Source organism: Pararge aegeria, chromosome 24, assembly GCF_905163445.1.
Source record: "Pararge aegeria chromosome 24, ilParAegt1.1, whole genome shotgun sequence".
Classification (NCBI taxonomy): Eukaryota; Metazoa; Arthropoda; class Insecta; order Lepidoptera; family Nymphalidae; genus Pararge; species Pararge aegeria.
The window spans coordinates 1,220,254-1,235,912 of NC_053203.1; the positions used below are offsets into that span (position 1 = coordinate 1,220,254).

Here is a 15,659-nt window from a genome sequence, read left to right on the forward strand (position 1 = left end):
AGCAACGACCAAGACCAACTTCCCATCGGACCAGACCAGAGTAAATATAAATTCCCAAATCCCTGCCGGGAATCGAACCCGGGAACTCCGACTTAAAACCACAGCGATCGCCGCTGCGCCAGGGAAGTCGTCAAATGCCTGTTGGTCACAATATAATATATGGACATGTCACTAATTTAGCTCCCATGTCAAAACATCATGTCCCACTCTACTTGACTATCAATCCGGCCTCAAGGATTGAACTAGTGGGTCTATGGGGCGAATAATAGGTATTTATTGGTCATTTAATGATAACACAGTAATTCTAGTTTTATCTATCAAAGCAAATCCTAACGAACTTTGCCACTGGGCCCAAATGTACCTACATTATCGACAGTCAACATTCTCAATAAAACTTTTATAATTCGAATTTCAAACGCTGCGTGATGATGGGTTAAAAGATGGCGCTGCATCTATAAAAGCGGGAGAGGGGCGCGCACTCCTGCATTTGCCATCCAGACGTGGTGGTAGCAAGACGTCTATATAGTATTCTTAGCATAAGTATCTGGAGACTGATAAAGTAAAGTGATATACACCCCGTCAAGATGGGGACATCTAGTATAAGTTTAAGCATTTTTAGTGTTATTTTATTACTTTCTGTTTTGTGGACCCCTGCTCTCTCCAATGGTAAGTTTTTTTTCTGAATTTCTCTTTGTCATACATTGTCAATATACTTTGTACAGACAAGTTTTAGAAACTGCTTAAACATAGGGCTGCGCCCAATGAAGCCCTTAAGTTAAAAAAACCATTTTGATGTTCCGAACAGTTTAGTCACTACAAACAGACAGACTACGTTTCAAAAATGTTGACAAAGGACTACTATTATAAACTTTAGATTTTGAGAAATACAAGTGTTTTCTTAAACTTCTATACAGTAAATGTTTGTTAAATTTTTAATTATAAACTATATATAATCACCCAGCCAACTGAGATGAGATTTCACTAAGTTAGGCTAAGATTGCAGTGAAAGTATTGATTGAAAAGCAAATAAAAGCAGTCTAAGAATGTAGTAGTCTAAACTTTTTAGGGGTTTAAAATTTATATTAAATTATCCTTTTAATCGCTTTCTACGCGGTATCGTACTGGAACGCCATATCGTTTGGCGCTACATAATTCTTAACAGGGTGGTAAATTGCCACGACCGAAGCCTTCAAACCAACCAGCACAAAATTCTGAAAATATGAATTCCCCAATTGCTTCTGGTAGCTTTACAACCTAAGAAAGTATCCAAGAACTTTTCCAGGTGTAATAACAGGCGAATAATAAGGCTTAAGTTGATGGGCACAGGGCAGCATGTTGTGGGATGAGTTCCTTGGATGCTCTGCGAAGCTTTGCCTTATTTATAGGCTGTGGTTTTCCATCAACCATCATGTTGGTCATCTGCTTTGTCCGTCGGTTAGGACTATATTTGGTTTAATTAAAAAAAAAAAAAAAAAATTTAACTGCCTTTTGGAGTAGAGACTTTAGGGTCCGGAGGCAAGAGCCCTTTTCAAAGAATTATCGAAAAGGGTTATCGAGTCTTCCGGTGATCCTAGAACGGGCAGTTACCTTGGCCAACGAATTAGTTTGGCCATCCAAAGGGGCAATGCTGTCAGCATCTTATAAACTGTACCTCGCTGCGGTGGTTTCGAGGACGTTTAAGATTTTATTTAGTTTTAAATAGCTTATTTTAGGTTATATTTATAAAACAATTATTTTAAAGAATAAATAATTAAAAGATATATATTTATGTAACATATATGTATGAACGCTTCACAAGTGCCTGTTATAAGCCTACATGAATAAAGAAATTTTGAATTTGAATTTGAATTTACAGCTATACTTTTCTTTTCATATAGGTTTTTCATGCACTGAAATCATACTTATATTATGATAAACCGTTTTGTAAGCTTCTGAAGAAACCCACTTTTCAAATAATTTATTTTGTACTTCCTAGTAACTTTTAAATTCAGAAATTCCCATCCATTATTATATTATCCACGGGTGTGACTTTAAAAAAAGTTTACTTACGTGTTATATTATTTTATTTAAATACTTTCGAAACTTCGTCGGCAGTCAAACAATCTTCCAAAATTCGCAACCCCGTTAAGTGGTGTAGTAGAATCCTTTTTTGTAGTTTCTAGGAAAAAATCTATGTAAACTTTTATCTCCTGCTTTATTATCTGACAAGTTACCAACCGTTCTTTTCCAAAATAAGCACATCACTTATCAGTTGAACAGGCCACGTTATTGAATCGTACATCTTCAATTTGAAGGCGGTTAGATTTGCCCACCTTGCATAATTTTTTTTGGTGAGGAAATGTGTACTAACTATATCCAAATTCCAATATAACCTAATTGACCTGCGGTCGGGCAAATAAGTATTCATCTTCTGACCTAATTTAGGCTATTCCTGAGTTATCAAACTACTCTTTATTCCGTATTTTGATTTTTATCATTCCGACGACATTTACATAAATACAATAGAAACTGAACGAACGACATATAAAGTCATGATGGCATGATCAATTTTCAATGTTCAAAATCAATGATATTCAATTATATCTACGATTTTTTACAAAACTATCGAGTTTCAATTTAAAAAAACTATGTGTTTCCTCAAAAAATACATAAAAATTAGTCAATCTGGTTGGAAAATTACCCATCCTATATCGAATGGCCATCTCAAAATAATCAAATTCATGTTTCACATGCTACTCGAGTTAAAATCTACCAATATAATATTTTTTATATTTGAATTAAAAAATTACTTGTCATATACTTAAATTTTGACTTTCAACACCTGACAAATAAATGAATTTGTATAAGTATTTGCTGTTTACATTTTGCTAGCTAATTACATAAGACAATAACATAAAGATATTGTATTAACAGTTCTAATTCAGCTAACGGTTATTAGAATCCTCACGTTGAGCAATGACTGATAACCCTTCACCCTAGGTGGAAAATTATTCTAACGCTGTTGTTCCACCTTTAGGTACAAACGGAGGTCGAGCTACAATCGCTTTGTGTAAACACTGCTAGTCTATCAAATATTTGATTAGAGTAACTATTTCGAACCACCTTCCAAAAGGGCAAGGTTATCAATGTGTTTTTCTTGGCCATTTTACTACGTCAATAAATCTTAACTAATTATGAGTGCTGATAGCCTTATGTTAAGGAGCCGCTGGAAACAAGCAGCCCAGGACTGTAGATTTTGAAACTCCCTACAAAAGGCCTATGTCCAGCAGTGGACTTCAATCTGTTGAAGTCATGATGATGAGGATTAAGGACTTTGGCCTTTCTTTTGGGGGGACCGAGTTCGATATCGGACAAGCACCTGTAACTTTGCGGAGTAACGTCGTTTTCAAGCAATTAATATGACCTGCTAATGCAGGTGAAGCTAACTGTGAAAGGAAACCTGTATTGTAAACTGTAATCCGTACTTGGCAAGCGGGGGGGACAACTCTCATTCTGAGAGGAATTCTGCGAGGAACCTGTAGTGGGCTGCTATTGGGTATTAAGCCCCATCGAAGAGAAGGTTAACACTCTTACCACGACACCACACATCATCATCATCATCATATCACCCTGTGACCGGCCCACCACTTCTTCTCCGTGCGGCAGTGGGTAGGACTTCGACTCGGGGGGGGGAAGAGTTTGATTCGTCCCTCAAACTTCCGTTGTCAATGTTGATGAGTGCAATGGATTCAAAATTTAACTCCTAGAGAATGGCAGATATGACTGTTGCTACCACAATGATATTTCGAAATAATTGGCAATAAACATTACTGTAGATAGGGGCAACTCTGACCCTACAGATAGCGTTATCATTTCACTGCCACCAGTGTGATTTTAGTACCTTCAAAGTCCGCAAGCGTTGGATGATGATGCAAACTAGCCTGCGCAGAATATCTTTATATTCGTTTCCAGCGGTCTGACGAAGCCTGGAACATAACGTGCAAAGATTTCTCCTCGCTATCATAATCTGCAGCCAAATCTTATCTGGATTCAGGCTTTCTCGATCGTAAAAACAAACACATCGCAAAATCTCCATTATTTGTAGATATAATTGGCTGAAATAATTATAATACTCTTTCTCAATTTGCGTATTTTAACCAATAACATCAGCTATGGAAATATTATGAATTTGGTAATTTTATTTTCATTTAAATTTTGATATTCGTTACGCTTTTCAATGAATGAAATGAAAAAAGATTTATTTTAAGGGTACTTTATTTAATTAGAAATATAATTAAAATGGTGACCAAATTGAAGAATTAAAGCAAGTAATTCGTATGAATATTTATTGTGTGCAAGCAATATAAGGAGCCCAGTAAAAGAAAAGATGGGTGCCCAGAGCATGTCTCTTCAGCTCTGCACACATGTTGTAGAAATAGTAAAGCAGAAACGTAAGTTCTCATTTCAATGAGAACTTATTTCCGTAGAGAATAAGGTGAAGTTCTTCTAATTAAAATGAGTCTGATGGAGAGAGTAAATATTCCGAAAGGATCCGGAATGGCGTGCAACGCTCAGGAACTTCCTTGTCCTGGCATTGCCAAAACAAAAAAAAACGCCCTACCGAGCAAATAAAAGAAGAATTGTGATTGTGTCAGCCAATCAGAAAGCATTGTCTGTGTCGTAAATTGACCCCATAGACCGATAGGTATCAGATGTTTTTGATAATATTCTTAATCTGTCAGTCGATTTCTGTGAGATTATGAAATTTACACAAAATAGCCTTCAGAATGAAAACTTTTATTTACCATCATTAGAATTAGAAAAAGAAAGAGGTTAGAATTTTAGAAGTGAATTTTCACGTTATAGACTTCTTTACTTATCTAAATGACTCCGAAAACTTTAATCTAACTCTATCTATGATCTTTATGCTTTTTAAAACTGTAACATTAGTTCAGACATTGCAAATATAAGTGCATTTATCCGGTCTAGGGCAAAAAGGAAGATAATTTGTTATGTGTGTTTCGATTACGTTTCAATATTTGTATGAGGCAGATTTTTCAAGCTCACGACCAGACACTTTTGGTGTCAAGTATCATATTAACCTTGTACAAAAATAAGTTCATTGAAGAAGACTTACTTAAAGTATTTTAAATTCTCCTTGGCAATGAATGACTTACAAATATACTGATAAACTCAAACAGCGTTTATGCGAATTATCATTGACCTTTTTATCAATTGGTTTAATAATAATTCTTTGTCTCTAAAAGACAGTTCATTGTGTATGAAGCATTTATTTGGAGATATCAAAATTACTGTCATTGTAGGGATGCGACATTTTAGGAAAATTAAAAGTAATTCACTTCGTGAGGAAACCTATATGTCTGAGAGTTATCGACGTTTTCAAGGACGTGTAAAGTCTACTAATGCTAACTCGACTAGCGTGGTAGCGACTACAGCCTAAGACCGTCTCATTCCGAGAGAAATTCCGGGATGACAATACTCATGATGATGATCAAATAGTAATCATTAATCCAGAGGCATGTTTTGTAAATGTTATGAAGAGTTCACGATATATTGGTATTGTAGGAATAAATAAGTAATGCCTACTATCTTGGAATGACATAAAAGTGTCTTGTTCTGGGAAAGGATTATATGTAACAGTGGAAGCTTATTGTAGGTTATTGTTAATGATAATAACGGTACATTTGTCTAGTAGATAGTACTGAAGCAAAAAAATGCACTTACAGATATAAAAATAGGTACGAGCGGTTGTCCTCGTTCCATGTTTATTACTGTTTTTTTTTAAATCCCTTGGGAACCGTTTGTTTTTTTCAGAAATAAAAAGTAGCCTATGATAATAAAAAAATGATAATACATAAACAAAAAACCATACCTAGTGGCCATACCTAATGGTTCTTCCATTAGGTGATTCCTAGAGAAATGTTTCACGAACTCTTGTGTCATTACTAACGACGTTAGGCGCCATCTAAAGTTACGAAATATTCGGCGGATAGTAAAGTTAAGGAGACTCTTAAAATGACAATTGTAATAGCTGGGTAAGTTAGGTTACATAGGTTGTATGAGTTGCCTAGTGATTTAGGTCATTCCTAAATAAATGTATCACGAACACTTGTGTCATGACTAACGATGTATTGTGACATCTAAAATTACGAAACAATACGCTACTAAAAATTTAAAAAAATGATAATACAAACACAAAATAACACACCTAAAGGCAAGAACTATAGGTAAGTTAGGTTATATTGGAATTAACATAAAAACAACGTTACTAAACATACAATCTACTATGAACAGATTTCAAATTAGGAACTATAAGTATACAGAACTAGCTTTTTTCATAAGACATAGTATGTAGTGATGAAGCCGAAAGAGAAAGATGATGATGATGACAGTAAAAATGAAATGAAGTCAATTGTTAAAGATATGCTTTCTTAGAATTAATATAAAAACAACGTTATGATAATCACAAAGTGCAAAGTTCAAGTAATGATATCCATACATCAACAATACGTTTATGTATTTTTTAGCGAATTCTGATAAATAATTTACGCATAGATCATAACAGCGGCGATAGCCTAGTGGTTAGGACTTCGGCTCAAATTTCGGGCGGCCGAGTTCGAATCCCGGCACGCACCAGAGTTCTCCATAATTTTCTCAAAGACGTTTGAAGTCTACAAATAAATGAGTATACTAAATAATGACAATACACACATCGCCATCTAGCCCTAAAGTAAGCTTAGCTTGTGTTATGGGTACTGAGACAACTGATTAATATTTTTATGAATAATATACATAAATACTTAGAATATACATATAAACACCCAGACACTGAAAAACATTCTTGCTCATCACACAAACATTTTCCAGTAGTGGGAATCGAACCAACCGCCTTGGGCTCAGAAAGCAGGGTCGCTGCAAACTGCGCCAATCGGCCGGCCAATCCGCACTCAGTCAGACTGGTGTGTATTAAGGCCAAAACCTTTCTCATTCTCATTCTGAGAGGAGAACCGTGCGCTGAAGTGGTCAGGTAATAAGTTGATAATCAATGATGCGCGTACTAGAATTTAGAAAACTAGCTGTAGCCCGTGGGAACAGTTTTCGTCCTAGGATAAAAAATACCGTCCTTTAACTACCATGCTAAAAGTCAAGTCGATTGGTTGCTCGGCGTAAAGATACGACAATACTACGACAAACAAACATTCGCATTTATAATATTAGTTAGGATTTTTCCCACGTCAAAATAACATTGCGCCAACGGATGGTGTCTCTCGTCAGTTTATTCGACAGCGCTCTAATCTGCTAAACGATTGCATCCGTACACAATTGAATAAAGATACTTCTCTCGACTACGGCAAAATTATTGGTTTTTTTTTTATCCAAAGAATAAAACGATGATAAATTTATGAGTCTGTGTAATCGTAGGTACTTATTTTTCTACATTACCCCTAATTTTCCACACGAAATTTCACCGGAACACTAAATCGCTTAGCAGCACGTCTTTGTCGGTAGGGTGGTATCTAGCCACGACGAAAGCCTCCCACCAGAAAATATTCATATTTTTTGATTTTTCGATTCCTCGCAACCAGTGGCGTGCATAGAGGGTATGCACAGGGTATGCAGACTACATAAAATGATAAAAATCTCCATAACGAGTTTTATAAAACTTAAGGGTAGGCATTGTAAGAGTTATAAAAGCCCATCCTTAAGTTTGTATAACTCGTACTGGAGATTTTTATCATTTTATGTAGTCTGCATACCCTGTGCATACCCTCTATGCACGCCACTGCTCGAAACTAACCAAACATACATTTTCGTATTAGTTATCCCTACAAATATTATAAATCGATGTCAATGTAAGTTTGTTTGTTACGCTTTCACGCAAAAACTACTTAACCGATCCTCATGAAACTTTGTACACATATTAGTTAGAAGTAATATAGGATACTTTTTATCCCGATATTAAGCCCGGTTTCATTGGGAGAGGGGATGAGTGTTTGACGATTCTACACCATAACTCCGACAAATTATAACCTATTTAAATAATTATTTTTGTACTACAGAGGCTACAGTATGTATTTAATTTTGTCAAAACTGTGGTAAGAGATAGAGGACAGAACTCCTCAGCGTGCAGCAGCAAACCCCTTATTTAGGGCTTAGCGATACTACATACTTTAATTTTTTTTAGATCTACAACTAAATTTAATTCCACACCAAAAAAAAAAAGCAAATAACTCCGAAACTCCGAACTTAGTGCAACCGAAAGTAAAGTATGATATCATGATAAATACAACTTTTATTTTATTTATAAAGAAAGAAAAGTCACCTATAATATCACAAATGTATGTAAAATGTAACATTTGTATCATAAATTGTTTAAAATAATAAATGTGACAGAGCTCAGTTTAGCTGCATACTAAAATGCGCAACACTGGTTTACAGCCATTACCCTTATCTATGTCGTCGCCGAATCCTCTGGACTAAACAAAAACAAAATAAACATAAAAAGGGACAATAATATATAAACAAACAAAAGAATAAAAATAATACCTACTATTATATAAAGAAACTCATAAACTATGAAAATACAAAAAAAACACAAAAACTAAAAACTACAATGAAATGTAATGTGAGTGTCTTTATCTATATATATAAAAGAAAGTTATGTTAGTTTTTATTATTATAAATTTACATATCTTTTAATAATGCTTGTAAAAAATTGAGTTATCGTACATACTAACCAGTGCATGCTGTGACTACCTATAAGTGAAATTATGTGTCATTTGTAACCTAAGGCTAGCTTTATTCATAACTATAATACATGTAATTTTGTTGGTAGTCCTAATAAAAATAAATAAATACACCATTTATAACTCAAGAACGGCTGGAACAATTTTTATATATAATATAACATTCATAATAAAATGATCCGCGGTACGAAGTTCGCTGGGACAGCTAGTTGTAGATAAAAGAAAAAATGATATAGAAGGTGTGAAAAGTTATAAAAATTGTCATTGTTTTTTTTTGTACAATAAATTGAAGTATTTTTTATACTATTCTGTAAGGTAGTAATCTTGATTTCGAGAAATAGAGTGATTAAATTCTTTGGCTCAAGGTGTCTAGAATCATTTAAGCTCTCGACGATTCCATTGCAAAGTACCTATAGCCATATATACTGGAACTGGGCCCCAAATAAAGTTATAAAGACAATCGGGTCCCCCAGCGGTTTGAACAAATTGGGTAATTGGTCTGAAGCACTTCACTGACTGCCTGAGATCGATCATGCGGACAAAAGATGGGAAGATTGTTGCTCTCATGGAGTTTGATCGATTGTGCGTTCCCTTTGAGTAAAGTACAATGAATAACCAATTTCTAAGACTATTCGTAGTCGAGACATGAACATTCCCTCAGCATGGCTAGCACATTCAAGAGACAAAGATTATATCCCCCGATTATATCCCCTGACTATATAATAAGGGTAAATATGTGGTAGAAGATAAATTTTTTGTCCTTTCCCCTGGGAGAATGCTTGGCTGAGAGAGATTGGCTTTTGCCAACCCCTGCAGTTATGTAGGGGTTTTATGTTGGACAAAAATCTCACATTTGGCCTACGTTTAAATAATAACAATAAATAAATTAATATTCTACGATAAATATACACATCGCCATCTAGCCCCAAAGTAAGCGCCGCTCGTGTTACGAGTACTTACGTAGGTACTAAGATGACTGATGAATATTTTAATGAATAATATACATAAATACTTATAATATACAGATAAATACCCAGGCACTGAAAAACATGCATGTTCTTCACACAAACATTTTTCCAGTTGTGGGAATCGAAACCACAGCCCTTAAGTATTATTTTTTATATAATCTGTTATTTTTATTTCCTGTTTTTTTTTGTGTTTTTTCTTTTAATTAATTTATTTAAATGTAACTTGTTATTTAATGAGGAAAATTAATATAATGATTAACGATAAATTTTTGCACGCCAATCTTGGCAGGATATGTGACACTTATAAAAATTAATTAACACCTATGTAAACATGTTGCATGTACCATAGTCGCTGCCTACTGCGCCAATCGGCCGTCACAGTTGTGTCGATACTCGAGAACGAGTCTTCGATTCGAGCGTTGTATTCTTACCAAGGGTACTGATTCATAGTGTTTGCGATCTCATTAACTGACCCGGGTGCTTTTAACGGAACTCTTACAATGTTGTGGGTCTGCTATCTGCCGTACCTTGACCCTTGACCCTCGTTACGACCCTTGTGTTTACAGCGCGATAGCAAATAGTAATTAGTTTAATTACATTATATTTGTGATCTAATTATTGCCAGTACTAACAGTTAGATAACTATTGGTATTTAACGCGTTAATCTTGGGGGTAACGAGTAAGAAAATATGTTTTGAGCGTCATCATTATCCAGAGCATATTCTAATAACTCCTTTCTTATAAGACAGAGGAATTTAGAGCTTAAACCCACTTAGCTGCTTTAATGCGGGTTGGTGTTTTTTTTTATTCAATCTCAAGTTAGATTTTGCAGTCTAAGATGGTAACAGGCTAACCTTTTAGGGTGTATGATATGTCAGGTATATTAATTGATCTAATCGGGTTCAACGTGGCATCGTACCGGAACCCTAAATGGCACGCCTTTGTCGGTAGGATGGTAAATAGCCACGGCCAAAGCCCATATTATGAACTCCCAAATTGCCACCGAGGTCAAATCCGAGACTCCTTCTTATAATTAATACCTCAGCGCTCACCACTGCGACAAGAAGGATTCAAAAATTAAAAAGGTACCTTTGCAAATGCTGAAACATTTTTTTTTTCTTTACAAACTTTAACTCTAAAACCCACCACGTCGCATCGCCCGCCCATGGTCTGACCCTAAACGTTCGTTCCATCACATTTAGCGTGTTAAAAAGCCTACAACCTTCCTCTAGAATTGGGCTATCAAATTCAAAAGTTTTTTTATTTTTAATATAAATATCTGAAGCGAACTTTTTTTTAAATATAGATCTGAAGCGATGATTGATAGCATAGTGGCTTAAATTCACAGCGCTCACCGTTACGCCAAAATGGCCGTCCTAATTAACGTGATTGTATGCATGATTAACCTACCTACTGTCATTATTTTTTAAGTAATAATACTTTAAAACATATTGACAGTAGATATGATTAACTATTAAGGCTTATTTTTATTATATTTGGTCAATTGAAAATTACTTGCTTATACTTAATTACTTGCTTTGACGACCGATTGACCCAGTTTTCTGAGTCCAAGGCCGTGGGTTCGATTCCCACATCTGGAAAATGTTTGTGTGGTGAACATGAATGTTCGTCAGTGTCGGGGTGTTTATTTGTATTATATAAGTAGTTATATATATTATTCATAAAAATATTTATCGGTCATCTTAGTACCCATAACAGAAGCCACGCTTACTTTGGGACTACATGGTGATGTATTATATTTATTATTTATCTTAATTCATTAACACATTGGTAATAAACTACTTTTTATTTATGGAAATGTTTTGTTTGTTTCAGATAAGTGCGATCTGGCTTGCAAGAGGTGTAAGTATAAAGAATTGTTTTTTTAAATTCTATTGACAACTGAACTGCTAGGACGGGAAAATTATTTATTAACGGTTTCCTAGCGGAGCCGGCCAACGCCCTCCTGCCCAGATACTCAGCGATACAATAAACATGATATTTCAATCAAATTTGATCACGTACCGTCAGTGGCGCCACCTACCGGGACCAATGGGGTTGTAGGTATTTTCATGACGCCAAATAAAAAACATACAAAAAAAAATTACAAAAACATATTAATTGTACTCTATATTGGGCAGACGGTAATAGTAGCTCATAGGACCAAAAGAGGAGGAGAGTTCATCATTGTATTACCTTAGTAGCGTCATACGACACCAGCGGAAAGAGAATCTGCCGTCCCGATGCCTAAGCCGTGACGGCACGCCTATTCTCATAACGACCAAAAACCCTCAAAAATCATTAAAATAGGAAAGGAGTGCGACCACAAACACCGTGACATCAGATTTTCTATAAAATGTCTTCTTTTCCAGCATCATCAGCACCGACCTTCCTCAACGGACACACGTACAACTATGCTGTGGAGGGTGAAGTGAGAGTTTATCTTACCGGCGCTGACAAACAGGAGACCACGGTGAAGATCTTCGGTCAAGTCGCTGTAACCGCCTATGGCAACTGTGAGCTATCGCTTAAGATCAACTCCCTGGCGATCTCTGGACCTGATGGCAAGGTAACTACATCATCCTCAACTCCTATCCTATTTACTCCTATGTGTTGCCCACTACACTGTTTTGATGCAGGTACGGGACCTCCCTGGCGAAGCGGCTGTGGTTTTATACGGGAGGTTCTGAGTCCCATCCTGGTTGAGAATTTCTGAATTTTCTCTGGTCTGGTCTGGTAGCTTTCACATGGCTAGCCAAAGACGTACCGCAAAGCGATTTGAGCGTTTCAGTACGATGTCACGTGGAAACTGATTAAGGGTATGGGTTTAATATAACTTTTAGACTGCATCATCACTCACCACCAGGGCTAGCGCCCATGACTGCAATTACACCATGAAAACTGAGGCCTTTCTTTATTCCACTAATAGCTATATTAGTGGAATAAAGAAAAGTCCTCATTGATGATCATTGATGATCATAGATAGCAATATAACTTTTAAAGAATAAGAATAGGAAGGTTATCTTTTTAAGCAGGTCACTAACCTGGAGTTGTGCTGAAAGATACAGCTGAGAAAATGAAAACAACGTGTTTTATCAAAGGTCTTCCTTTTGTAGTCATCTAGATTTACGGTCACGACCATCAGCAATGCGGAACCATGAGAGAAGGAGAGAGAAATGGTCTTAACGGTTGTCGTAATAATTTATTTTGTGTCACAGAAATACGCAGCTCCAAAAGGCATCGACAAGGTAGTGAGGTTCAACTTGGAAGATGGTCGCGTGGGACCTGAGATCTGCGCTGAAGAAGGAGACAGTAGGGCATCCCTCAACATCAAGAGGGCTATTATCTCACTTCTGCAGACAGAACAGAAACCTTCTACACAGGTAAAGATGATATGCCAATTATTTTATTAGACATATTTAGCTACTTAGTACTAATTGACATACTAATTGTCAAAACATATGGCCCATCTGATGGTAAGTAAGAAACCATCGCATATTAACAGAGCAGGGAATGCCATGAACGCTTATTTCAACGTGCCTGTAATTACACTGGCCACCACGCCTCTTAGACCGGAATACAACATTGCAAACATTGCGCTTCGCGGCAGAAATATGCATGGCGAGAGTACTTCCCCGGACAAGCTCTGTCACAAAAAGCTAATAGTGTGTGACAATTATTTAAAAAAAATGCATTATTGCCTTAATTTCTTACGAAAACGCTGCTTCAGTAGAAATCAAAAACAATTATCATGTTTAGTTCCTCTAGTGACTAATTAAACATCAACTAAACTTTACTTAAAATCTTGGAGATGTCTTGTCTTGTAACATTGAAATCTTGGAGATGTCTCTTAAAAAGTTCAAAGTTTGTATTAAAAGTAAGCTCATAGAAAAGTCCTATTATAGTATAAAGGACTATGTAATCGATAAAAAAGCTTGGGTGTTAATGATTGCTCTAACCAGGCTCTTCTAATAACATTAATTCTTTAATTCATTCAACTTTAAATGACAACGTGAGATGGTGACGATGGTGATGGTGGAAACAAAAAAAAACACCCGTCTAAGTTTCTTGTGGGCTTCTTCTTAGACCAGGACGCGTTTGGAACCCTCGTAGCTTTAGTTTTAAGTTTACGAATATGGTTATCGCCATCATCTCACCACCGTGTAATACTCATGTAATGTACGCGTCAAAAGTGCCACCTATGGGCCTACTTGAACAAAGATATTTTTCCCTTTGACTTTAAAGACAGACTTAATGCAGTTTAAATTGTAACGCTTTTAGAACTAAATCTACAAACAGAAAAGAAAATTAATATTTACCGAAAATATTAACCAGAATGTTGTTGGTGCTTAAAAATAATATAAACAATTTCAAAATTATGAACTAGCATTTTGGCCACGACTTAATCCGCGTTTGTTTGGTTGTTTTAAGGATTCCGTAGGAAGCGTTTGCTTGGCCGCGATATAAGTCTTCCGGGTTGCTTGCCAGAGATAAGTTTAACTCTGAAGCCGTGCTTAGGTAACAAAGGCTTTTTCTTTATTCCCCAGTTAACATTATCTGCGTGCTTTTCCGGGGAACGGGTACCTATATGCCGTCTCTAGAAAGCAAGCCATATATATGCTTAACTTTAACATGATCGTTGCAGTGTTTAAGCCATTCAACAAACGCATTGGATTAATTTTATGATTTTCGCAGACTGATGTCTTCGGCACATGTCCGACGGAAGTGTCCTCGTCGCAAGAGGGTGCCGCAGTCCTGATCCACAAGACTCGCGACTTAAGCAGATGTGCCCACCGGGAACAAACCAGGAATGAACTTATCACTGCTGTTTACAATCCTACAGCTGTAAGTGCTCTAATACCTTTTGTTTGAATAAACCAGAGCATGATTTACTCTTGAGCAGGAAAGACGGAAGCCTTCAGTGCATTCCGAAAACTTGGGATACATATTAGAAACGCAGAAGCGAAATCCTTTGTACGACTCCGACATTTCGATTGTCGAAGGTGAGAATGTACTTTTAACTAAATCGAAAGTTTCCTCACAATCTGACATGCATGATAGGTGACCTATAGATATTTAATTCTATAATCAAAATTATGTAGTTAAATTATTCATTTCATGTTTATTCTTTAAAATAATTGTTTTATAAATATAACCTAAAATAAACTATTTAAAACTAAATAAAATCTAAAACGTCCTCGAAACCACCGCAGCAAGGCAGCAGTAAAAAGTAGTTAAATTGAAGAATGATTTCACTTATCGTATACACATATGACCATATGTGGAAGTAAATAGGACAGTAGATTTCTATTACTGCTAAAATTGAGAAGACGCATTCTCAAATGAAAGCATCAGAAAACAAATAACCAAGATTAATAATAACTAAAAGGAAACTCGAGAAACAAAATATTTCTGATGTGTTGTATTATATTTTATTTGTTTTACAGGAAATCAAGAACACTCAACTACTGCAGTCAATCCTAAACGTAGAAACCAAGGTGAACAATGGCGTACCAGAGAAAATCGCAGCAGTCGAACAATATTTGTACAAACCTTTCTCTGTTGGTGAAAACGGTGCGAGGGCTGAAGTGAATACAAAACTGTCTCTCAGTGGTACTACTAAAGGAAATGGAGCAGGAGGTAAGGCAGATACAATGCAATTTTTTTGTAATGAATCGAATTACTGAGGTTAGCTTGAAATGGATACATACCATATATTCAAGTTCAATCGGATTGCCATTTAAATAATGTAATTTTGAACTTTTACTTTATACGTGACCAAAAGCTTTGTATCCAGAAATAAAAGATCCAGTATCATTTGGATGACAATTAATGGTGCAAAATTAGGACGTTGCTATCAGTAGTTAATGATATCTCGTCCTTAACATATTTATAATAAAAGGTCAATTTTTCAGAATAACGAACATACCTTAAAATTATGTAT

General features: G+C 35.9%; 1 protein-coding gene across 1 annotated transcript in view; it reads left to right on the top strand.

Annotated features, from left to right (window-relative positions):
• Nucleotides 1-481: 481 nt before the first annotated feature.
• LOC120634458 (apolipophorins) overlaps nt 482-15,659 on the top strand; it is a 47,938-nt gene continuing 32,760 nt past the window's right edge. Inside the window, exons 1-6 of the mRNA XM_039905041.1 lie at nt 482-666; nt 11,552-11,578; nt 12,088-12,284; nt 12,934-13,098; nt 14,411-14,560; nt 15,163-15,355. Of these exons, the coding sequence (XP_039760975.1) occupies nt 585-666; nt 11,552-11,578; nt 12,088-12,284; nt 12,934-13,098; nt 14,411-14,560; nt 15,163-15,355 (814 nt within the window). The 5' untranslated portion in view covers nt 482-584. The remainder of the gene's footprint in view (nt 667-11,551; nt 11,579-12,087; nt 12,285-12,933; nt 13,099-14,410; nt 14,561-15,162; nt 15,356-15,659) is intronic.